Here is a 25,824-nt window from a genome sequence, read left to right on the forward strand (position 1 = left end):
GCAGGCACTCCCAAAGTGGCTCACCTGGAGATGTGAAGAGGGGGAAAACACACACACAACACCTCGGGCTATTTATTATTATTATTTTATTTTTTTTCCCCTCCCGCGCGCCCTCTTCCCTTCTCGCTTCGAGGGCTGTTTTGCCGCCTTCCCTCAGCCTCATCCCCTGGTGGCCGTTCCCAAAGGGAGACTTCGAGCAAGAGATCGCGCGCCATTCCGGTCCTCTCTCTCTTCGCCTAGCGAGCATCCTCATCCTTCGTGGGAATCCCCCAAGAGCTGGAGGCGTCTGCGGCCTGGATGTGAAACCTCCGTGACTTGGAGGGAAAGGTAAGGTCTGCGGAGGCCGGCGGCGCTTGTTTCCCTCTGCCCTCTATCAAAGAGGGAGAAACCTCGTCGGAGAAACCTCTCTTCTTTTTTTACACACAAAGCGTGCGCTTGGAAAGGGGCTGTCGAGGTTTTCCCAGGGAAACCTAGCAGTGACTGCCTTAGCCATGATGGGCTTCCTTTTCCCAGCGGTGGCGGGAAAAAAGAGCCCCTTAAGACGCCAGTAAGGAAACTCGCCGGATTCAACGCGGATTCACAAGTGTCTTTTCTCGACCCCCCTTGCCAGATGTGTGCCAGCTTTTGCTTAACTATCCCTTTCGTCCCGTGGAGGATTTCCAAAGTTTGATTTGTGCGTTTCAGGTTGTCCGCCTCTTGTCCTCATCTTCGTCCCAGCTTAGGCCACTGTGGGGGGGGGGGTGTACTTTGCACATGCTCAGGGGCACCCTCGTCTGCTTTTGAGGGTTCCAGAAAACACAGGTTGTGGGACTGAGTTAACACCCCTCTGGTGCTGGGCCATGCGGCCGGAGTCAAGTCTCTGCTGTGCTTGTGTTGTATAGTGATTTTGTTTCCATTCTTTAATGTTTTAGGGATGCTCAGCTGGGGCGCTGGAGGTTATATGCTCTACCTGTTCTATTTGTTGTTTATTATTATTATTATTGATTGATTGACTTTATATACCACTCTGTACCCCAGGGTCTCTGGGTGGTTCATAGAATAAGATCAAGATATAAAACCACAAAATACATGATAAAAATAAAAATAACAACCCACTAGCCCCCCCCAAAAAAACACATTTTAAAAGAGCACAGGATGTTGAAGTATTGCTGTTGAATGTGGTCTGTGTGAAGTGGGAGGGAACAAGCACTCCCTTTTTTTGCTATGGGGTCGCAACCAATAACCTTTGAATTGCCCCAGAATTATCATCAAGAGATACGCTGTGCCAGGAGTGCCAACGTGGCCCCACGATTGGGGGATGCCCAGGCCATGGGTGCTGTGCAGCATGCATGGCCCTGGCACCAGAATTTCTGGGAACCCGGCCCCTTCATGGGGAAATTTGTGGGTGCTCGGGCACCCAGGGCCTCAGGGACTTGGGACCTATACACTGTGCAAATATTAGTGCTGTACATTTTGTTACGCCCCCTTCTGGAATGAAAATTGACACTTCCACGTTGTTTCTTCCTTAGATGGAATTCACTAAAGTTTTGGTGCTTTTTTAAAATGGCAATCTGGAGATGGATCTCTGAGATCTTTGTATTGTTGACTTTAAATGAGAGAGAGTTCTTTTGCTGGTGGGGAAATGTAGTCTATGACGGCAGATACTATAGATGGGAAAATGTATTGATTGTGCACTGGCAGGGGGTGTGCATTCAGTTACTGCCCTGTGTGTTTCTTTAACCAGCTTTGGCTTAATTGCTGGAACCAGGAAAAAAACAATATTGGGAGGGCTCATAAAGAGCAGCAAGCATGATGCGTGAATATGTGTCGTTCTAAATACATGGGTCCAACAATGGGGGTTGGGGGTGTGAACTGGTTATCTGGGAGCAGGAGGACAACCCCTCTGGGTCCCAGCATTGGCTCCTCTGCTTTTAAGGGCAGTGTGGTTTGCAGAGATTTAGCAAGCAGAGCTTTCCCAGCATAGAAAGCATATGGTGGGAGAGAGCATATCTGCTTAATCTGGGTGCAAGCACAGAGCTGGTAAAAATGTTGGCAACCCTACATGCAGTTTGCTCTTGAATACACTGCATGCACACACACTCGTTGCTCCAAAAGGTGCAATACTGCAAGATTTTGCAGTTTGTGTTGTGCTCACTAGAGAACTGCAGGAGAAAAGTCAAACACGTTTTCTTTAGGAAAATTGCACCTTTGAAATGTTAAATTATAGGAAAGAGTTGTTGCTGAATGCAACAGGCAACTTTCCAAAAGATACCTGTATTAGTAACCAATGAATTTTTAGGTCAAATCTTACAGCTGTTTTGTGCCTAATAGGCTGAATCTACACAGATATTTTTTTAAAAATGCTGTGAAAATGCCTTTTCAAAAAAAACATAAAGTATATATGGGATTTGCCATTAGCTTATCAGCACCATCTAGTGTCACATTTGTATAATGCATTTAAAACACACTTAAAATGTTGTATTTGCAGCTGTATAACTGAGTACATAATAAAGACGCCCAAACGGTACTTTAACAGATAGTTAAGGAGGCATCTTGGAAGTGAAAGCCATATATAAAAGTGGAAAAGGGGCTACCATTACAACAAAATTATATGCATATTTACTCAGCTTTCACTGGTGGAACATACAGTGGTACCTTGGGTTACATACTCTTCAGGCTACAGACTCAGCTAACCCAGAAATCGTACTTCGGGTTAAGAACTTTACTTCAGCGCGGGGACCCTCAAAAACCATGGGCGCTGAAACCCATGGACATGGTGACTCGGCTGGCACCTTTTGCGCCCCCCCGACCCGCGAAGGAGCCTTTTTAAAGGCTGCGGAACAGGTGACGGGGGGGGTGCTTTGAGTCCTCCGCTTCCCCTGCCGAGCGAAGCCGCTTGCCATTCGATGGAGAGCGCTGACTTCTTCCATTGAAAATCTGGACTTAAAAGAATAACCCGTGAGTAATTGGAACCTGGATTAAAAAGGGAGAAAAATAATTTTTTTTTAAAATTCGGAGCGAGCGGGGGGAGGTGCAAAAAAGGAAGTCAACCTCCCCCCTGTTGTAGAGGAGCTAAAGCAAAGGATTTGACAACTAAGATCGAGCGCAACCTTATTTTGATAAAGTTACTAAATTCCGCGATGGAAAATTATAAGACTGGGCTGGAGGAGAAAAGTGGAATCTGAACTGAAATGAACCCCCCCCCCCCGAAACCCCGGGAGCGATCTGTGAGAGTGCCGGGAGAGGAGAAAGGTTTTGACAGCTGTCAAAGGAGATGTCAAGTGGAAGAGTAAAAGAGAACTTTGTTACGAGGACTTTGCTGGTTACATTTGTTATAAATTGGATATAAATTGTTTAAAATAAGGAACAATAAGTTACTTTGACTGTTGGGTGTGATCTGGAAGGAAACAGAGTTACTATAATCCCTCTAGAGGAGCTGTGGGACATTACAAGTATTGTTGGCATGGAATTGGAAAAGGACTTTTTATCTCCTGGGAGACTGCAGAAATGGAACACTATTTTGTCTACAGAGGTCTACACACTAAAGGAGACAATAGATTTATCTATTGAAGAATGGAAGGGACTTGACGTAATGTTTTGTACATGAATAACAAAGCCTCTGCAGAGGAATTAGAAGCTTTTGGAATTAGAACATTTGTGCAGTAGAGCAGGGGGGGGGGAAGGAAGAGAGAGATCAACAAGAATAACAAGAACAACAAGAATTGGACATTTGGGACATTCAGATCTGAAAGGTCTAAAGAAATAAAAAATGGAGTTTTTACTCTTAAATACAAAGATCTGGATGGAAAAAATGGACATTTTTGAATTAGACTCCTTCCAAGATTGGACATTTGATACTAAAGATGATTAAAAAGACGTCAAAGATTATTAAAAAGACGGCAAAGTGGATTGGTGAAGAACTATGGTTTAGATCTGGGAGCTCCAGGAGGACGGCAGACATTGATGGACATTGGGAACGCAACCGGGAAAGGGGGGGAGGGAAATTTGGAATCCAAAGGGTGTTAAATTATATTTTATTCTTTTTCTATCTTTTTTTGATTCTAATCTGTACTGTATATTAAAGAGGGGAACTCGTGGAAGGGACTAAGTCGATTTTAGGGGATGGGAAAAAATCTTGTCTTTAAATTGGGTTAATGATAATAAGTTTAAAATTTGGGGTAAGAACTTGTTGAATCTATGTGAAAGAAGTGGAATACAAGAGGGGGAGGGGAGGGGAAGTCCTGGAAAGATGTTCATGAAATTAAGGTTTTGATTGTGGATGCTTTTTTTTTCCTTTTCTTTTTCTGTTGTATTTGAAAATCTTTAATAAATATTATTTTTTAAAAAAAAGAACTTTACTTCAGGATGAGAACAGAAATCGTGCTCCGGCGGTGCGGCGGCAGCGGGAGGCCCCATTAGCTAAAGGGGTGCTTCAGGTTAAGAACAGTTTCAGGTTAAGTACGGACCCCCAGAACGAATTAAGTACTTAACCCGAGGTACCACTGTATTCAAAATCCTGTAATAAGTCAAGATTGAAGCAATATCATGCTCCCCCTGCCACAATTATCATTTTTTCATATTTTTTAAAAATGTTACTTTTAATACGTATATTCTACACATTTTTTTATTTCCAGGAAAGATATTATTTTTAAGAGGATGGTGGCAATTAGTATTCCACTGGGGATTAGAGAGGCCAGATGCAAAGAAAGACAGGACTCTCCATGCCACCTTTAATAGCAGAATTCCAGCAGATGCAGCTTAATGCTCAGAGGTGAGAAGAGCTGTGCTACCAAAATTTCTCCTCTCTATACAACTACTAAAGGTACAGGAGTCTTCTTCTTTTGCATTTGGGCATCCTAGTGAGGATTGTGGTGCTTATGTGGTTTCTAGATTAACCTGACAGCAGCTTGCAAAAAGTAACTTTTTTATTTTCCAATGCTTCCATTATAACTTTGCTGGAATATCATTCTGGCTAATATATGATAGATAGATAGATAGATAGATAGATAGATAGATAGATAGATAGATAGATAGATAGATAGATAGATGATAGATAGATGATAGATAGATAGATAGATAGATAGATAGATAGATAGATAGATAATAGATAGATAGATAGATGATAGATAGATAGATAGATAGATAGATAGATAGATAGATAGATGATAGATAGATAGATAGATAGATAGATAGATAGATAGATAGATAGATAGATAGATGTTGTTAGGCGTGTCCGACTCTTCGTGACCCCATGGACCAGAGCATGCCAGGCACTCCTGTCTTCCATTGCCTCCCACAGTTTGGTCAAACTCATGTTTGTAGTTTCAAGAAAACTGTCCAACCATCTCGTCCTCTGTCGTCCCCTTCTCCTTGTGCCCTCCATCTTTCCCAACATCAGGGTCTTTTCCAGGGAGTCTTCTCTTCTTATGAGGTGGCCAAAGTATTGGAGCCTCAGCTTCAGGATCTGTCCTTCCAGTGAGCACTCAGGGCTGATTTCCTTCAGAATGAATTGGTTTGATCTTCTTCAAAAGCATCAATTCTTCGACGATCAGCCTTCTTTATGGTCCAGCTCTCACTTCCATACATCACTACTGGGAAAACCATAGCTTGAACTATACGGACCTTTGTTGGCAAGGTGATGTCTCCTCTTTTTAAGATGCTGTACCTAATGTCAATTTAAACAAGAGGCTTACTTTTAATTTAACAATGGTATATCTCTATCTTCTACATAATGGTGGTTAAGAGACAGGGCTGGCTCATGCATGAGTCAAGGTGAGGTGACTCCCTCAGGCCCAGGATCCAGAGGGCCAACAGATCCAGCCTCCAATAGATGAATTGCCTGCTGCTGCTGCCGCTACTGCCACTGCAATAGCTTTGGTGTGCTCCTTGGAGGTTGGATCTGCCACATCTTTGGCAGCCCCCTCCCCCCATGCCACCTCTATAGCAGCTTCTTGGCAAATAGGAGGTTCTGCTGGTCTCCCACCCCTAGAGAAGAAATGGTGGAAGGCTGCCGCTTGGGGTCTTCTGGGCTCTGCATCCACCTGGCATGATTCAGAGCAGGCCCCTTTCCCACCACAATGGTCTTTGATTCCCACTTCAACCATTGGGTAATGTTGACGTGATTCCCCTTCCCCTTGTTTCTTCACTCACCCTCTTGTTCCCAATGTAGATCTTTATTCTTCCCCATGTTCACTTACTCCTTCCTTGGCAGGGGGAAAGCACCATTTTGTGGTTTGCCTCAGGTGCCAAAATGTATTGGACTCACTCTAGTAAGGGGTAGTACATACACGCTCAACTCTTGACAGCTATACTCATTGGCTTGGATCTGTCAATAGGCGACTAACATGGCAGACTGAGCCTTTGTATCGTCTCAGATAACACTTGGTAGTGTAGTCAGCGCACACATCCAACTTCCAGTCATCACGCATATGGTACTCAAGTGCACATCTGCACCAAGTCTAAAAGTAAGGCTAAGCAATGCAGTGCTTTAGTGCACGTCCTTCCTAGCAGTGCAGGAGAAGGAATTTAAAAGATTTCCCAATGCTAACACTATGAAGCTAGGCTGTAGAGCCTACGAGGGTCCTGCAGTCACCTGTGTGGACATTGTTTCTAAACTATGTGGACTGCAGGGATCAGGTGTGTGGGAAGACATATGCCACACAACATACTACAAAGCCCTAAATGCCCTACCTGCCAAGTTTAATAAGTACAGCATTTAACTTACTAATTTCATACTGTAGCCATGCCCATACAAGAGTTTCTAACTTCACTGGTTCAGTAAATTAGTGCTAATCCAGAAATACAGTGAAGTAATGTTTGCAAATTGTGTGGGGTTTTCCACACTGACATTAGTCCCATCAACTGCTGTGCTGGACTAGTGGGAATTAATATGGGCACAGCTATTGTTTAAGTAGTGTGTCTGGATACCAGCTAAAAGCTGATCTGTGCATGCAGCAGGATCAGGGATGAATCTACACACCGGGGGGCGGGGGGGACACACTATTAAAAATTCAGAAATTAAATTGTTATAACAAAATAAAAAAACGCTATGTAAAAATCACATCAATATTTTTTTTGCTCTCCACCGCCATCTGGTGTTGCATGTTTATAACACACTCAAAATGTTGTTTGTTGACTAATGTAGCTGAGTCCCAGGTCATATAGTTTCCACCCACCTAGACTATACTATTGTGGTGGGAATATCTCTGTATATAGAAAGCTAGGGCACCAGGGAGAAGGCCAGCCTAGAACTATGCTCCATGATATGCTAGTTTTCTGTGTTCAGGATGTTGGACATTGGTGGTTCGTTTTTTGTGGGGAAGCACTCAAATATGCAATTGCTACCTGCACTTTGAATAGCACAGTCCATTCACCACGTGATTCTGCTGCATGTGAAAATCAAGTATCAAACCCCTTTTGCTAAAAAGTCACACTTCATCTGACAGTACCGGTGCTTGAAAAGTTAGTTTTAAACAGGAGAGTGTTATAGTTCTAGTTCACCTTGTCCAAAAAGGAACACCTGTGACTCTTCACCAGCCTGACTCGTGTCTGCATCTTGGCCTCCCTTATTCCACTCTCCTGCTTCAGCTTCTGCCCCTGATTCTGGACTTCTCTCTGCCACAGACTCTCCCAGCTCACTAAGCCATGTTACCCCTTCAACTTCTGGTACCTCCTCCTCCCAGTCTTCTCTCTCTTCTCCCTCTGACCTCTCATGGTTGCCCCACCACCAATCCCCAAGCTCTGAGCCTTCTTCCCTTGGGGGTTCCCCACTGGGTTACTCTCACCATTCCTCCTTTTCATTCTAAGCACTGGACAATATCATCTGCATTCAAGTATAAGAGATTTGTACTTGAATACTTAATCAGGTTTCATAGTTCAAGTTACACAAGCCCTGCTCCACACACCCCTCAAGTGCTTTTGCCCAAGTGGAGGATGGAGAGTTTAAGTGTGTAGAAACCACTGGTGCCTGCATGGCTGGTTAGTGGCCTGTTATGGAAGTAAAAGTAACAGTCGCCTCCACTGTTCCATCCACATTTGCCTCTGGCTGCCATGCCCACCATTGGCATGTGGTGCCCAGAAAAGATGCCCACAAGGAAACGCAGCCCACAGGCTGAAAAAGGTCGCCCACCTTTGCTCTAAACCACCTTCCTTAACCAATGCCAACACGTGGATATTGAAACCAGGGGTCCACAGAGCTTAAACTCAGTTATCACATGCATTTCAGACAAGGGCATCTGTTAAACTTCCATTTATTTGGTATAAATGATGGGGAAATGGGGAAGAGTTTAGGAAAAGTCAGGAAGCAGGGGTGGATATAGAACAGCATGAACGGTTCCCTCACACTGAGCTGAAGGGGGCACTGCAACCAGGATGTTGTGCATGTGCCGAGCATAAGGCAATAGGCGGGGAGGGCATCGAATTTTATCCTCACACAGGGTGCCACTGAAATTTGAAAGAAGGCTGAGGTTGAACCAGTTCTCCAGTTGGAGGTCCTGTCTCACTTATTATTTTGAGAACAAAGGCTACACAATAAAATTGGATCGGTTTTATATAAGTTCAACACATGCTGCCCCCTCCCCTCAAAGAATCCTAAGAATTGTTGTTGGATTCTGACAGAAGTACAATTTCCACAGGTTCGTTTGAAGAAGGGTTAATGATAAACCAGTTTTAAGTCTCCAGTGTAGATTTATTAGCCTTCCCATTAAGTCTCTGTTAGTTCCCTCCTCGCTAATAGATGGTACCTATTCTTGCCAATTCATGTTAGCACAGCAAAATGGCTGGGCAGTGCATGCCAAAACCCCTTTGTGCAGGTTGGGGTGTGTGTGTGTGGATTGGGCAGAGGTGTCCTCAGAGTTTCCACCTGCAAAGTGACGCCGGTGTCACTCTGCTAGCCTGGAGATTCCAGTGGGATCCCTACTGGCAGCAGCCCACAGAAAACCCGCAAACAGGTGCAGGAGGGGGTTGCAGCAGCCCAGAGTGCGCTGGATCCTGAGCTGGCCCCACTGGCATTGTGAGATGTCATTGGGCCTGATCTGGGTCTGGTCATTGCACCAGCTCCATGCTCCACCCCACCCACCGGCACCCTCCACCCCAACCAGCATGATTGGCAGGGCTATGGACACAGTGGTGCCCTCCCTGCTCTCTGGCCAGGGTTTAGGCTGCAGCTTTAGCCTTGTCGTACAAAAGTATAGATTTAACACAAGTAGTAAAAAACCAGATATATCATATAACTTAATGCTACTTCACCAGTACTGACACAGTTGTTAATCCAATTTAAGAATGCGAGAAGAGACCTTTTGTACAGTTGTAGTCACAGCCCCTTTTCATTGTAGCTATGGAACACCACTTCATATTCCTTGGACAGCAGCTGGTGTCAATTTAATTTACACTCAGCCTGTTCCACTTTTCTAATTGCACAAGGGATTAACTAGACAACTTCACAAAAAGATTACAGTTTGATGAAGAGGTCTTTCATGTGGCTGCAGGTGTTCCTTTTCAACGGCACACTAGCAGGTCTCTCTTTTTTGAAACAGCAACAACCCAAGTGCGTGCACATTCAGACTTTATTGATCTCAATGCTAAGCAACACCGAAGCTCTTCTTTATCTACAGTTTCCCTTCCTACCTCTACTCTTTTTCAATCGGCAATTTTAATGTTCACAAGCAGTAGTGGTGCCAGGTGAATTGATGTGGGGGAAATGATATTTCTCACTACCACAGCCACCACCTCTATCCAACTAATGCTACTCAGTGCTCCCTGCATAGCTGGCACTTTGATTTAATTCTTAGCTGTCTACAGCAAGCCAGGACCCACAGCTTCGCTTCTACCTCCCTGCATGATTACAAACAATGGATAGCAGAGTTTTTTTCATTATTGCTGTTAGGTCATGACGCTTAACATTCTATATTGGTGCAACTGACTTTCTGGAGGTCTAGGCTGCTTGAAATATCTCTTAAGATCCCATGCCTGTGGTCCACTGCTGTGTCCCGTTCTTACAGGGCTAGTGAAAGTTGGCAGTGTTTTGTTTTTTGTTTTGCTCTGACGCTAGAAGTTGGTTTTGCCAGCTGGCTTTTCCCTTTCCATTGAGGCAGCATCAGCAGTCAGTTATAGCCCTTAAACTTCATTTCTTTCTTGTGCAGTGGACTTCCTTAGGGTGGCAAGGAGCAGGGTGGTGCTGTGGGTTAAACCACAGAGCCTAGGACTTGCCGATCAGAAGGTCGGCAGTTCAAATCCCCATGACGAGGTGAGCTCCTGTTGCTCGGTCCCTGCTCATGCCAACCTAGCAGTTTGAAAGCATGTCAGAGTGCAAGTAGATAAATAGGTACCGCTCCGGCGGGAAGGTAAACAGCGTTTCCGTGCGCTGCTCTGGTTCGCCAGAAGCGGCTTAGTCATGCTGGCCACATGACCCGGAAGCTGTCTGCGGACAAATGCAGGCTCCCTCGGCCTATAGAGCGAGATGAGCGCGCAACCCCAGAGTTGGTCACGACTGGACCTAATGGTCAGGGGTCCCTTTACCTTTACCTTTATACCCCATTCAAAGGGCTTCTTGTTAGCAGACTTCCCCCTCACCTGCCACCACCAATTCTTTACTTCCTATAGCATCTACAATGTGTTTTACAGAGTAGCATAAACAGAAGGGAGGGGCACTGAGGTGTCTGCAGTCTAATATTTCACAATGGGGTGACAAGGGTGGGGTGGGGATTTGAAAATATCAGGGCTAAGGGGAGCAATATGCCCAAATTCATTTGACTTGGAGTGAAATATTAGACCACAGTTAGATGGAGCATCATCCAGAGAAGCAGTTTGTCTCCTAGCTTGTGTTGACTTTTACAATTGTCATTGAAGTTGAGTTAGGCTGTCCAAAGCACAGTATGCTCCACAGGCAATGATTATTGCATGAGTATCCTGGCTGGATGTTTATACTGCTTACCCCAGGGTCCCTAACTTTTTGGAGCCCAGGGGACACATACACAAATCTAAGAAACTGACGTGGACACCAGAATATACCCATTTCACAGAAGAAAAGCTGGTGCTGCTCAGTCATAAAAAAGAGAAATCAAGCAAAACACAAGTATCTCAGACCAAATGAAACATTTAAAAAAAAAATCAGGCAACACCCAACAATGACACACACACACCCCTGCCAAAAAAAACCAAACCCATGAAAAATAAAAAATATTGGGCAGGGGCCTTGGTGAGCACCAAGGTGTGTGTGTGAAGGCACTATGGTGCCCGTGGGTGCCACGTTGGAGACACTAGGATCACTCAATTAGACCATACACAGTCCTATGCAAGCCCCTCCCCCCTCCTTTAATCGCAACCATTTAGTACCAGTCATCTGCAGTTATGACCCTTCTTGAAAGAAATATGAATCGGTAGCGGCCAATCTGGTGAGATGGAGCCCATGCAGCCCTGATCTCACACTGCCTCCCTAGTGTGAATTGCCTGGTTAGTTTTCTGCTGCAGTTCTCAAGTTGGATCAAAGCTGGCTTGGGGAAAATGCATCAAACGGCAGTATTTCACGAGAAACCACAGGCTATCTTCATTCTGGGTAATGTATGTACACAGATGCAAAAACCAGTGGTGGGAGCACATTGCAACCAGAGCAAATGGTAATTGGATGCAGACTTGTATAGGATTGCATTGTTTTTAAAAAAGGAAAAGTACCCTTTAGATAGAGATCTAAAAATAAGCAAAACCCTGGCATCAACACCTTGAAGAGGGGATTAACTCAGTTAACTTTTATTTCTTTCTCACTCTCAAGGCTTCCAAAAGAACAAATGACCACCTCTCAATATTTGTGTTCCAAAGCTTTCAGCATAATCTGTGAAGATTAATCCTATCAGAAGTTGCCTCAAGCTCAGCAAGTGCTGTATAAAAAGCTCCCTTTGCTCTCAGAATATTTAATCATATGGCAACAGAGAATATAAGGTCAGTCAACCTTTCCCCACATCTTAAACTTATCTGTTCTTCTGAAATGACAGTATATTAAACTTGATCTAAACTTCCAGATTATTCAGCAAGAAGCCCAGGTAAAGTTTTGAAAGAACCGCCAAGAAAACTTATTGGCCTAGTAATTACTAGGGTAGCTTTAGTCTTATTTTGTTTATTTATGGTATTTGTACCTCACTCTTCATCCAAAAAGGATCCCAGAGTGGGTTACATAAAATCAAAACAAAACATTTTGCCTTTCGAAAAAAATAAACCAAGAATTGACTCATAATACTCATCTTCAAAATATTGCAGAATCTCACCACAAGTAAGCAGCTTTTTCCTTTTTCTTTTTTAGTACAGGTGCTAAATTTATGCAACAAAGTGTCCGAACATAAAAGAGGGCTATCACAGATTAAGGAGCCGTTTACCGCATTAGATTCAATGGCACATTTGCATCCGCCAGCAAATACTTCCTTTGGTTTCAAGGTTCTGAAAATTGAGGTGCACATTAAATTTGATGGCACATTAGGCTTGAGTGAATACGGTATTTTTATTAGGTCATTCTGAATCCCCAAAGGTTCTGATAAATGAAAACTGAGGCTTGATATTTGTAAGCGTCTGCTCACTGTCTGTTCTTTAATTAACAACTTTCCCACAGCATTCCCAGTCAACAAAGTGTAGATATTCTCTAACATGCACCAATAACTCCTCTAAAAGTAGAATTTGCCAAGCTCGGGGGGAGCGCTCAACTCACTTTACTGGCCAAGGAAGCCGGTGTTTGTCTGCAGACAGCTTCCGGGTCATGTGGCCAGCATGACTAAGCCGCTTCTGGCAAACCAGAACAGTGCACGGAAATGCCGTTTACCTTCCCGCCGGAGTGGTACCTATTTATCTACTTGCACTTTGATGTGCTTTTGAACTGCTAAGCTGGCAGGAGCTGGGACCGAGCATCAGAAGCTCACCCCTTTGTGGGGATTCCAACCGCTAGCCTTCTGATCGGCAAGCCCTAGGCTCTGTGGTTTAGACCGCAGCCCCACCCGCACCCTCTGGTTATAGAGTGGTATATAAATTCTGTAAATAATAAATAAAATAATAAAATAAAATAAAGAGCTATTCAGAGGATTTAAGTAATACGACATACATTTAAAAGGAGAGGAATCTCCATTAATCATGCCCATGATTTGGGAAACTGTTGGAATTCTAGTTCAAACCATAATGGCTGAAACCCTTTGGTGTTTTGTTATGTTTATTTACAATGACCCTCATTGCATAATTGACTTTTTCCAAAACTTCCTTCTCGCTTTGCATAATATGGCATGATTAGCCAATTCATGTATTTTAACAGCTGCATGTGTTTTGGCTGCAACGTGGGGCTCAAACCCACATCCCTGAGATTAAGTCTCATGCTCTACCGAAGGAACCTCTTATATGTATGTTATACCCAGTTTACAGTCTCTTACACAGTATGATATGCAGGGACAAGAAGGAAGCATGTGTTAAATCAAATTGGTTAAATCAAACAGAGATGCCCAGGTGTAACAAAAACTTTAGGCAAAAGTCCCTCTTCCCTTTTTTCATGGAGTAGTTACTAGAGGTCTTGGTTAACAGTTTTGTTTAAGAAATCGAACACATAACCCATATTTTAACAATTATAGCAGAGTTTTTCAAACTTTTCATATTGAGGACACACTTTTTAGACACGTATCATTTCGCGACACAGTAATTCAGTTTTACTAGCAAACCGGGAGGGCTGCCCGCTCCCTTTGCAGCCTCGGGGGGAGCACAGGGAGCGTTCGTGCGACACACCTACACATTGCAGCCAAAACACTAACATGTCACGACACACTGTTTGGAAAGTTCTGAATTACAGCCTTTATACCTGTCTAGTGTGATGGATGTGGCTGGGTTTTCAGAGGTGAAAGTCAGGTCAGGTTCATCAGTCACCTTTAACTGGTTTTTTTTTGGGGGGGGCAGAATCAGTGTGCTATGTTATGAAAATTATGGGGCCAAGTCTGAGCCCTTGATGACCTGTCTGATAACCCAGCCCTGCCCAAAACGGCCTCAATATCTGTCAATGGGGAAAAATTAACCAAGTGCAAATGTTCTCAGCTGCTCTCCAGCCTTTCAGCAGTCCACCTGAATGGAGCTTGTGGAGCACAATTTGGGAGCCTCCAGTTTAAAGCTTGTTCTTCTGTTTTAAAAAAACAAGCCTGCAAGCTCTGAAATAGGATACGGGCAAATATTCTTGCTGACCTACATTTAAACACACATTGCCTTTGGTTTATTTGCTCGAACAAGATTATTTCAAGTGCAGCTAGAAGTAAGAGGAAGGTCAGTCTGAGCATTAAATAAAACCTAGTGCAGTGATTTGATTAGTAGCAATTTACCATCTGGAAGGAAGGACATTTTAAAGGCAGCTGCATTTGGAGACAAAACTTCAGGTCATTTTTGTTTTTCGTTTTTAAATTAGAGAAACTATATTACCTGTCAGGAAAACAAAACACTTGAGTAATCCTTTCGGTTACGTGTACGAAATCCTCAGGATTAGCCACCCCACCTGACACATCAGGAGCAGGGAGGGAGAAAAGTTGGCTGATTCCCATATGCTGATATGCAGCTGGCAATAGCTGATGAAACAAAACAAAAACTCAAATAGTTTTTTTGTGCGTGTCGTGTCGCCCAAATCTCATTATGAACACGGAAGGATGAAATTATCGTGTTAGTTTGTGGCAGGGGCAGGAGGGGAATTTATCTTTGATTTTAGTCAGAGATCACCCCTCCCCACCCTCCAGCTTTGTCTTAATGCGCTGTATAAACATAACATTCCAAGAAAGATATTGGGAATGCTTTGCAAACACGAATTAAACCTTGGGGTGGATGGGTGGGAAATCTTATCCCCTTGTTGTGATTAAGTAAACAGAATCACAATTAGATTAAGGAGCCTTCAAAGTCGTACACAGGTGGCTCTCAACTTATACTGGGGTTACCTTCCGGAGATGGCACCCGGAGCCAAAATTGTGTACAGTCAAAGTGCATTGGGTTCAGTGGCAGCCCGGACACTGAGACCCAGCGCCGAGAGCCTTCTGGCAGTTCCCTCATTGCGAGAAGTGAGGTTACAGGGAACCAGACAGAGGGCCTTCTCAGTAGTGGAATGCCCTCCCATCAGATGTCAAGGAAATAAGCAGCTATCCTATTTTTAAAAGACATCTGAAAGCAGCCCTGTTTAGGGAAGTTTTTAATATTTAATGCTTTATTGTTTTTAACACTTGATTGGGAGCCACCCAGAGTGGCTGGGAAAACTCAGCCAGATGGGAGGGGTATAAATATTTATTTATTTATTTATTATTTATTATTTATTATTTATTATTTATTATTTATTATTTATTATTTATTATTTATTATTTATTATTTATTATTATTTATTATTATTATTATTATTATTATTTAGGATTGCCAAAGTTTCTTCCTCCAGGTACCTTCCCCCTTTTCCAATTTCTTTTGCCAAGTGCAAAAAGCTGAATGTGCGCAAGTTAAATGCCCACAAGGTGCAAATTACCTGTAGTGAAGTACTGATCAGTTTTAAAATAGACTAAATTCCTGTTTTATTATTCAGATTTTTGTGGGGAAGGAGGCATGTTTCATAATTTTTAAATTGAGGGCTTGAAATGATATTGTTGATGGTTTATCCCTTCTCAGTAGTTTGTCCAGACTGTAAATATGCTGCATAGAAGTCTGGACAAGCTATTAAATTACAAGGCCTAGCCTGGTAGGTTTTGACAGCAGTGGGGTGTGACTTACCCCCTATTCCCTGCATGCACAATTTGTGACCTACAGAAAATGAACGGAATCACCACCCAATGAATTTCATGGCTCAATATCATCTCTCTCCCCACCCCCTTTGTAGTTTCTAGAAAGTTTTTAGAACTCCATACACGTCGAGCAGACTTTTCTTATTTTCAGGTCCAGAGCACAAGAAATACTTGTCCCCCCTTCCCCCCCCCCGGTACTTGTGTTAGAAGAGATGTATTATTTAAATAGTGGTGAAACTGAGGTTTGCATAATCGAGAGATTTCGGTGCAGTTCACAAATTGTGGATTCTTTTGCACACTTCTTTCATCACAAGCAATGCTTCCCAGAAGTTGCTGGTTGTAATCAGGGTGTCTGTAATGAGCTTACGAACAGATAAGAACCTAGATACAGCAGCCTTCTACCAGAGCCAATCTTATAAGCAAATTAAAATCACACTGCCCTTCTTGGTGTAAAACGAGGCATGTGGTTGCCTTGGTGTTAAAAGTGGAGCTCCTTGCCCTCTATTATTTCTGCACAGGCTTCTGTCTCATGGATGCTGCTGTTATAAAGTCAGTAATTGTTTCTGGAAGGAGGTCTCAGTAGTCTCCTTAGATGTGGCAGGCAAACAGTTTCCTGTGAATCCTCTGTGGATGCTGAAAATGGTGGTACCTCGGGTTGAGTACTTAATTCGTTCCGGAGGTCCATTCTTAACCTGAAACTGTTCTTAACCTGAAGCACCACTTTAGCTAATGGGGCCTCCTGCTGCCGCCATGCCGCCAGAGCACGATTTCTGTTCTCATCCTGAAGCAAAGTTCTTAACCTGAAGGACTATTTCTGGGTTAGCGGAGTCTGTAACCTGAAGCGTATGTAACCCAAGGTACCACTGTATTGGTTTCTTGACTTCTAGCAGGCTTTGCCCACCATTTTGTTTACCTGAGTTTCCCACACTTTTTCGGTTCATATGGAATGGGGAAATTTTATTTCCAATTGGTTGAAATTTGGAGGGCTTCCCAGCATTTAAAGCCACAATCTTCTACCAGTTGCATGGGGTGGCTAGGTGATGCTCACTCCAAAACCCCACAGGAGAACTCAAGCTAATGGGATCATTTTGTTGGATGGAGCCCAGAAGATTTGGCATAGAGTTTGATGGGAAACCAGATTTCAGAGCTCAAGTGTTTCTGCTTGTGGGTGTCAGGGGTGCTTCTCAGCAAAAGCAATGCACATAGCAGATAGTTAACGATTTATTGTCAAAGATAAGACTTGCAGTCAGTTCTGCAGCTTTGGATATCTACACACACCAATCCCAATCTCAATCCCGATTTTCCTGGGACATCCCGGAATTACAGAAGCCATCCCAGCTTCTGATTTGATCCCATAATGTCCCATTTCCCCCCTCCGGCACTGCCGCCACTGAGCTTGAGGAGGAGGATGAGCCAGCGCTTGCAGTGCCGCTGTGCTCTCACACGAGTGTGGCGCCAAAAGACATTCTCATCCGAGGAATGTTGGAGGGTATGTAGTCTTATGGCTAGACAGCTATTCCCAGGTCCATGCTCTATGGAGCAGTTGCAGCAACTGGGGACCACTCCCCCTCCTCTGGTTTATATACCTTCCCCCAATGGGCTGCACGCATGTAGCCGGAGACTAAGCCTACATGGAAGCTGCCTCTGCTCTTCCCCCTTCAGTTCTCTCTTGGCTCTGGGAGGCAGTGGTGCAGGGGAGGGTGAGGAAGCACCTAGCCCTTCACTTGTGTGCCTGTCTTTTCTTCCTCCAGCCCTGACATGCCCCATGCTTCTGATTCTTGCCTCTTGGCTGGTATAGACTCCCCACAAACCATTGCCCCCCTCTAGTGAGTCAGACTCCGGCTCCCTTTCCCCCCATGGCACACTTGTCAGTGTCCTCCTGCCAGTCCCTGCCAGTGGGGCTCCCAAGACTAAAAGAAACTCATGCCTAGAGAAAAATAACTTTAGACAAGCCATTTGTGGGGTGAGAATAGTAAACCCTCCTACCTTACCAGAATAAAGCAACAACACTTGCAGTAAGTTACTTGAACTTGGGACGAGGGGGAACTCTTGAGACCTGCCAAGCTCTGTCCTAAATATCTGTACCAGCCTCTGACCTCTTGCCTATTTTACTTCTGTGGTGCCATGCAATATACAGAGGGAAGTACTATCCTATAGGGATGGCCATGGAGATTCTGCTCTAAGGCCAGTCTATCTGCTTGGGAGTTAAGACTAAGGAACGTAGAGCACAAAGTAACTCTCCCTTTGTGCAACCAGCTCTCCAATGTCTGTAGCCTGTTGGCCTGACTTTGCACGTATTAAAAAAGCAGCGACTTTGCAGTTTGATCAATCTGTTGTTCTTACAGGCAGAACCTCAAAAGATTAGCCATGTGTTGTTGTTTATGAGCATCTCTCAAATGCTTTATGGGTTGTTTGTATTTATTGTTGTATATACACACTCTTTCAAAAATAAAACAGGCTGTTAAATTTTTTAAAATCACATATGAATTCAAATATCTACAGGTGTGGAGTATTCAGGTCTTGTTTGAATGCAGTGAAAGTGGATTAACAGCTGAAAAACGCTCAGATGTGGGCAAGCCCAAAGCCTTCTCTACCAAAGCCAGCTTCTAAGCTGGGTATGAAATGCATCAGGATGGATGAACTGTCCTCGTGAATAGGATAGGGAACCAGGGAAGAGGGCCTTATTTGCATATGTGGACCTGAGTGAAAACTATCTACAGTATCCCCCTGCTGGCCCAGGGTGAGAACTTCAGTACATAACAAGGGCCTTCTCGGCAGCGGTGCCCTCCCTGTGGAATGCTCTCCCACCAGATGTCAAGGAGATAAATAACTATACAACTTTTAGAAGGCATATGAAGGCAGCCCTGTATGGGAAGTTTTGAATCTTTGATGTTTTATTGTGTTTTTGTATGTGTTGGAAGCCACACAGAGTAGCTGGGGCAACCCAGCCAGATTGGCAGCATATTATTATTATTATTATTATTATTATTATTATTATTATTATTAAGCATGAAGGGGCATGCTGAGTAGAGGAGAAGCTGAAGCAAGGAAGGCAGGTTGGGAGGAAGAGAAGGCAAGGAGAAGATGGGCGTCTATTACCCCTTCTGGCATCACCACCCAACACTTTGGCCTATCTATGAAATTTCCTAAGCCTTTACACAACGGGGGTGAAGAATGGATGGTGGCCTGTCAGGTGTTGCTGGTCTACAGTTCTCCCCATCCCTCTCTATTGGCCATGCTGGAATGAAGTTGATACTGGAGTTGGAGTTGAACACCTGGAAGCCGGACTAGCAGGTTCCAATCCCTGCTATACACTTTATAAAATATACAGCAAATTTATTTCTTGAAAATAAAAAGGGGTTTTTATTGGTTTCTGCTGTCTGGATATTGTTTTTGTTCCAGTGTGTTTAATCTTTCATGTCGAGATGGAAAACGTGGCTCTTTATCTGAAGCGTCAGTCAAATACAACTTTTAGTTTAATTCTTTAAAGATGAACTTTGCCAGTGCTTACTCTTGAATAAAAGATTAGCACTGGTGCATTGCTAGGCTTTCCTAAGCTCTTTGTCGACAGCAACACACGCTCTAAAAAATCTCCTCCCAATTCTCCATAATTTAATTAAATCCTTATGTATTTCATCTACCTACTTTCCATTTTCCAAATTGCTATTCAGACCCTGCAGGTTATTCAGAGTTCCTTTGAAAAAACAACAACAATTTTTTTTTTACAAGATTGTCCAGGGATTTCAGTAATTTGCCACCAGATCAACATCAGCAAGCAAAACAGAAAATCTAATAATAATTCAGATTCTATATTTACTAGTACATTAAATAGGTCACTGCTTTAATCATAACTCATAGAGTAGACACACACGCACACATGCATTTGTTGGTTTCAAGCAAAGCAGTTCAGTGCAATTAGCAAACGCATTTCAGATCCGCTTCTGAAGCTAAGCCAAAAATAGTGGATGTTAATTCCATTTCTATCCTAATCCTTCTTCTGCTTGTCTAATGTTTTGGTACTCATAAGTCATAACATGTCCACTTCAAATTGCATGTTTCCTGTTTGCTGTGCCCAAATACAGATTTGTTGCAGATTTCCAAACATAAGTACCATATTAAGAGTGAATTCAATGTTAATATTATTATTTTTTGCTTGGAAACTGGTTTCATAACACTGCGATTGGTTGTGAACCTGTCAGCCGTGGAACTAAATGTAGTCTCCACACAGGAGTGCACACACACACACACACACACACACACACGTTTAATCTTACTCCTAAGTGAATATTCTCCTATCATGTTGCCTCCATGGCACGAAAGTTCCACCTTAATATATTTAAGGGATTATATCCTACCTTTTGACTTAAAAAGCTGTCAAGGTGGCTTTCAGACTAATTTGTAACCATCAAAAAAGCAGCTGAAAACAAACAACAAAATTAAAAACAGCTGAACACTAAAATATAATTTAAAACCTGAAAAAACAGGTGGGTTTTTCCTGGCATCTAAAAAGAAAAGTCTCTTGCAAAATAGAAGCTTTTGACTTGTTAAAATGCCAAATAAGTAGCAGGGATTACGACATATGTGAGCTGTAGTATGGTTGCATATACACTATACATTTAAATATACTATACATATATGGTTGCATATACACTATACATATATGGTTGTATATACACTATATATTACATTTTCCACACCTCCCACAAAATCCTAGGAACAGTGGTTTGCCCCTCTCATAGCATCCCCAATAAACTACAGTTCCCAGGACTATTTGGACAGGGGATGTGAGTACAGTATATGCACGGCCTTGGGTGTGACTTTATTTTAGAACCTGCGCAAAGCTGTTTTAACACGTGAGCTGCTTTTAATTGTCTCTTTTTCCCCCTTTCTTGCCCTAGAACTCTCCAGTGCCATGGAAACAAACAGCCACCAACTCCACCCCCATCAGGAAACCTTGAACTCTGTTTGCCACAGCACTCTCAACCTGAACTATCACCCTCTCTCAAAGAGCTCCACAAATCTGGCCGGCGTTGGGCGAGTGGGTTCTGAGGAGGGACACAACAGCAGGCAGGAGCTGCGAAAGAGCCTCAGCAGCTCTGCCTGCCAAGCCCAGGCGAGGGAGAACGACCTGGGAAGCACACCTAGCTCTGCATGGTCTTCAACCCGCTCGGAAATTGCATCCACTCTCCGAACTGTGAGCAGCCTGTCTCCAAGCGACAGTGTGCAGAGCACCACCAAAAGCACAAACCACTTCCTGGGTGTGGAGCAACCCCCAGCTTCTGCGGGAGGGGTTGGCCCTAGGACACACACCAAGAGCAGTACCGCTGAGGATGTGTCCGCAACCTGTGATGCAAATCCGCAGCAGTTGAGCACGATGGAAGCACTGGGTGCTGCTGTCCAGAGAAGCCTTTCTGACCTAACGTGCAGCTGTAAGCAGCAGAGCTCCACTCCCCACATGGAGACAAGTGCCACATACTCTGCTATGCGCTCCAGCAGCAGTTACGGGGCTGCGGCAGGCAGCGTAGCATTCCCAAGACCGAGATATGGATCAGACACGTGTGAAAATGCCCCCAGTTTCCAAAGTCACATGAGTCGGGCCCCAAGTTTGCCTCGAGACCAAGATGTGCCCACTAGTGTCTTTGACAATGGTGCTGTATCGCAAAACGTTTTTGCGGACCCTGGAGCGTATCACTCAGCTGTTCTTGGGCCGCATATGCCTGGAGACCACTTCTCAAACAGGGCTATGTACGCCCAGGGTGGAATTGTGTATAGCAACTTTGCAGCTGGCATGTACCCACCTGGCATGGTGGCCATCCATAATAGTACTGCTCTTCCTTACGGTATGAGGCCGGAGTCTTCGATGAAGATGGAGGGCACTGTCCCGGCCTATTGCCATTCCTTGCCCATCCCTTCCCTTCAGTTCATCCCAAGGTTGGTCTGCTCAGTTAGTGAATCGGGGAAAGGACAAGTGACCCCCGGGTACTGCCAGTCCTTGCCCGCTGCTGAAACGGCAACGCTTCCAAAGCTCGTGTCGTCCGTGAGTGAGTCGGGTCTGGATGCAAAGCGCATCCTGCGCTGCTGCAGTGTGCGTGGGGAGCACATGATGCACATGCAGCCTTGCATGCAACCAAGCAGGGCCCAAGAGGAAATGAAGACGACGTACGTGGTGTTGAATAGCCGCCAGGACGGCGTCAACACTGTCCTGAAGACCAAGGACACAGGGACGATGACCTCCATGAATGACCTCACCCGGGGATTGCAGCCCCTTCTTGAGTGCAGAGATGTAGAGGTACAAACCATCCCAACGAAGGAATGTAAATCTGCAGCAACGAGCCCCTCGGTCGCAGCAGAAGGCCACCCTCACGTGTTCCCAGAGGTTAATCTGGAGCCCGAGGCAGAGGGTGAGAAGTCTCCGGTGAGGGAGGTGAGGTGGGACGATGAAGGCATGACATGGGAAGTGTATGGTGCGGCTGTAGACCCCGAGGTCCTTGGCTTGGCCATCCAGAAGCACCTTGAAATTCAGATAGAACAGTTTCAGACTGAACCGGAAGAGATCTCTAGGAAAAGTACTGAGGAGCTGCCGGCTAAACAGGAAAAGAAAACCTCTTTCAGAACAATGATGCATTGCCTAAGAAATCCAGGCTGCTGTGCCCGTTCCAGCACAGCAGTGGAATAAACTTTCCCAGCAGACTGCAAGACTGGCTTGTTTTTTTAAAAAAATAGTTGCAGATAAACACGGGTATACAATATGGAGTCCCTTTGGAATCAAACTGGAAACTGTGAGCTGGTCTAAAATAGAACTCTGCAAGGCAGAGGCTCCAGGGACAGTTTTTAGTACATATATCCCTGATCTACATGTTACTCAGAATGAAGTAGTAGAATTTTGGACTGTTTCATTTCAGATTACAGGTGGGGTTGGGCTCTTGTTTTTGAATGCTCTTCCACATGAATAAACCCTAACAACATGCATTGAACTAGCTCATGAGAGAGAGATAACTGTGTTAAATCTTCCTCCCTGCTGTGCTAGTTTGCTACACTTAAAGAGTGTTTTTGAGGATGTGTGTATTGTTTTTAGGGGGGGGCACTCAGTTTAATCAGTTGTCTTAAAGCTATGGACTCATGTCTTCCTGACCCCTTCCTTGCTGCATAGTTTAAATATGCTTAAGTGAAATAAACAAATAAAATACTACTATTCCTCAACCTGTAGCCTAAAGTGCTACAGAATTATATAAATTGTTAAAATATATTATTCTCTTCCTCTACCCTCAGCTTGAAGAGGTCAATAATTGTACCACTTTATTTTGAGTAATCTGTAGATCTATTAAAAGAAAAAGAAAGCCCAAATACCTGCATTTTATATATGGTATTGCTTTATCCAGGTGATCTAGCTCTGAATAATACTTCAAGCAAATACTGTGTTTTTCTGAACGACAGCTTGAAGCACATCATTGTATTTCCCTGTACATGTATGAATTGTAAGAACCTTTTTAAAACCATGTATAGAGAGAAAATACTGACTTAGTGGTCCCTGCATTTGTCTTACTGCAACATTGTACAGGTAGTTTTAAATACTAGAATTCCATTTTATACCTTTTACACAGATGGCATGTAGTAATTTATGAAAGCACATAATTGAGTACACTCCTTGTTACTAGATAGCTTATTGAATTACAATGCTGTGTACAATAAAACCTGTGACTTCAGTGCAATTAGTCTTTCCTCTAGACCGGATGCACTGCAGATCATTGTGCAGTTGGCACAGCTCTTTGCAGAACATCACATCCAGTTTCTTCAGCCATGAGGAATTGCATCCTAAATACACAGGGGAGTCAGTGCTTACACTGTTACCAAGGCACAACTGTACCAGTGTTACCAGAGAAGAGTCACAAATGCCTGGTTTACTATGAATTTTAATCTCAGGTTAACCTGTCATTATGCGACATGGCTACTTTTGTTTTCCTGGCATTAAATGTAATTGTCCTCTTGAGCTGATGTCCACCAGACTGAAACAGGTGGCAGTTGATGAGGAAAGCCAGCAAGGCAATGTGTCTGCTAATTGGGAAAAGTAAATAAAACAGATGTTTCCTTATTTTGCATATTGCAGGTCATTTGGTTATTAATTGTGTTGCTCTTACGTGTACAGCAGAGTTTCTCCAGGGGTGTTCCTGCTGCTTTTTGAAAAGCATTAAAGCATAAAGGATTTTCAAGGGGGGATTTAGGAAGTCAAAAAACCCACCCAGACACTCATCTATGTGCTGGCTGCATTTGTACATAACGCTAAACCATGGTTTATGAGGGTGAGCCTCAGACATGCATGCTTCCATTACACACACACCGGCCTAAGGTTGGCAGTGGGGAAGAATGGGGGTGGGGAGACCTTTACCTCCATTTTTGACTAACCACAAGATAAAGTTATGTCTGAACCTAGACAGACTGTGGTTTAGTCATAACTATGGTTTACTACAATGCACTAAACGCCAAACTGTGGTTTATAAAGCTGGCCAAAGTTAAGATTAACCACAATTTAGGGTTCAGACATAACCCTAAGCTATGGTTAAATTGGAAGCTTTCCATCTCTTCATGACCCTCCCAGAAGGAGGGAATACACGTGCCTGAATTTTGCACAGGCTCACAGTCATCCCACCAAGCCATGGCTACCTAAATGTTGAAAATAGCAGATACTTTTTAAAGCCCCATCCCATAAAAACATGGCTCTGTTTATGCATTTCTGAAGCCTAAGGATGGCCTTTTAGAAAAATAAATGTTCTGAACTGGGATGCTTACTGGATTAATACTTTTTCAGTCTCCTCTGATGTGTGAAATTATTTGATGTAGATAAACAAGTGATGACCTTTCAGAAGGACGCGGGTGGTGCTGTGGGTTAAACTACAGAGCCTAGGACTTGCCGATAAGAAGGTTGGCGGTTCGAATCCCTGCAACGGGGTGAGCTCCCGTTGCTCGGTCCCAGCTCCTGTCCACCTAGCAGTTCGAAAGCACATCAAAGTGCAAGTAGATAAATAGGTACCGCTCTGGCGGGAAGGTAAACGGCGTTTCCGTGCACTGCTCTGGTTTGACAGAAGCGGCTTAGTCATGCTGGCCACATGACCCAGAAGCTGTACATCGGCTCCCTCGGCCAATAAAGCGAGGTGAGCGCCGCAACCCCAGAGTCGGCCACGACTGGACCTAATGGTCAGGGATCCCTTTATCTTTTTAAACAAGTAGTTCTCGATGAGTAGATTCACCTTTTCCCAGAATCCTTCAATTCTACTTGGATGGGGAGTTGCTTTGCCATCCTGCTGTTACTTTGGATGTAATTATTCTTTCTGGTTTCTCGGTTTTTGATTCACATTCTAGCCTAGCTGTGTCATAGACCTTCATCGTCAGCTAGGGCAGACCAGCCAATTATTTAAAGGTGCAACTGAAAGGACAGTAACATAAGCTCTGGGGCTACCCCTCATGGGAGAGTGTTCCACAGGTCTTTTGGGGGGGGCACCACTCTCTCTAGCAGCCACCCAAGTATCTTTCTGTGCAAGCAGGTCGATATGGAGACAGCTTGCCTTCCTTGGTCCTAAGCCATTAAGGGCTTTAGCCCAGGCATCATATGATCATAACACCCATAATCGTGTCACCTGCTCAGTAGGGCAGATCTCGGAAGCCATGTGGATCAGCTGATACTGATCCTCTGGCACTATAGCGGGTTTCCTTCTGCATTGCCTGTCACGGTGGGCCTTTGCAAAGGCACAGCAAGGTCCGTGCAGAGGAGCTGCCGCATTGGCGGGAAGTCCTATTGGGGATCTAAAGCATAATTCCCATCAGCTGCCACTGCTAATGTGATGCAGTTGTTAAAGTATATTTGTGCTGTGGAGAAAACATTCAACTCCCTACTCACGTTTTTGAAAGTCACTGGGTTGCTCTGTTAGGCTTGACATTCTCTCTCTGCCTAACCTATCTCACAGGCTTGTTTTAGGGTAAAATTGGGATAACGCCCTCATATAACCTGACCTCGGAGGAAAAGGCAGGATACAGTGGTACCTCAGGTTAAGTACTTAATTCGTTCCGGAGGTCCGTTCTTAACCTGAAACTGTTCTTAACTTGAAGCACC

At 44.0% G+C, this 25,824-nt stretch overlaps 1 protein-coding gene across 1 annotated transcript; it reads left to right on the top strand.

The window, feature by feature from the left end:
- Window positions 1-23,789, top strand: GPRIN2 (G protein regulated inducer of neurite outgrowth 2). The gene is made up of 2 exons (XM_081913666.1): window positions 1-327; window positions 20,621-23,789. The coding sequence occupies exon 2, from the start codon at window positions 20,635-20,637 to the stop codon at window positions 22,396-22,398; it is 1,764 nt and encodes a 587-aa protein (XP_081769792.1). The 5' UTR covers window positions 1-327; window positions 20,621-20,634; the 3' UTR covers window positions 22,399-23,789.
- The last annotated feature ends 2,035 nt before the right edge of the window (window positions 23,790-25,824 follow it).

The sequence above is a fragment of the Podarcis melisellensis genome (genome assembly GCF_964234715.1).
Source record: "Podarcis melisellensis genome assembly, chromosome: 5".
Taxonomy (NCBI): domain Eukaryota; kingdom Metazoa; phylum Chordata; class Lepidosauria; order Squamata; family Lacertidae; genus Podarcis; species Podarcis melisellensis.

Coding starts and splice junctions, on each gene's coding strand:
- GPRIN2 (XM_081913666.1), top strand. CDS start 20,635: ATGGAAACAAACAGCCACCAACTCCACCCCCATCAGGAAACCTTGAAC.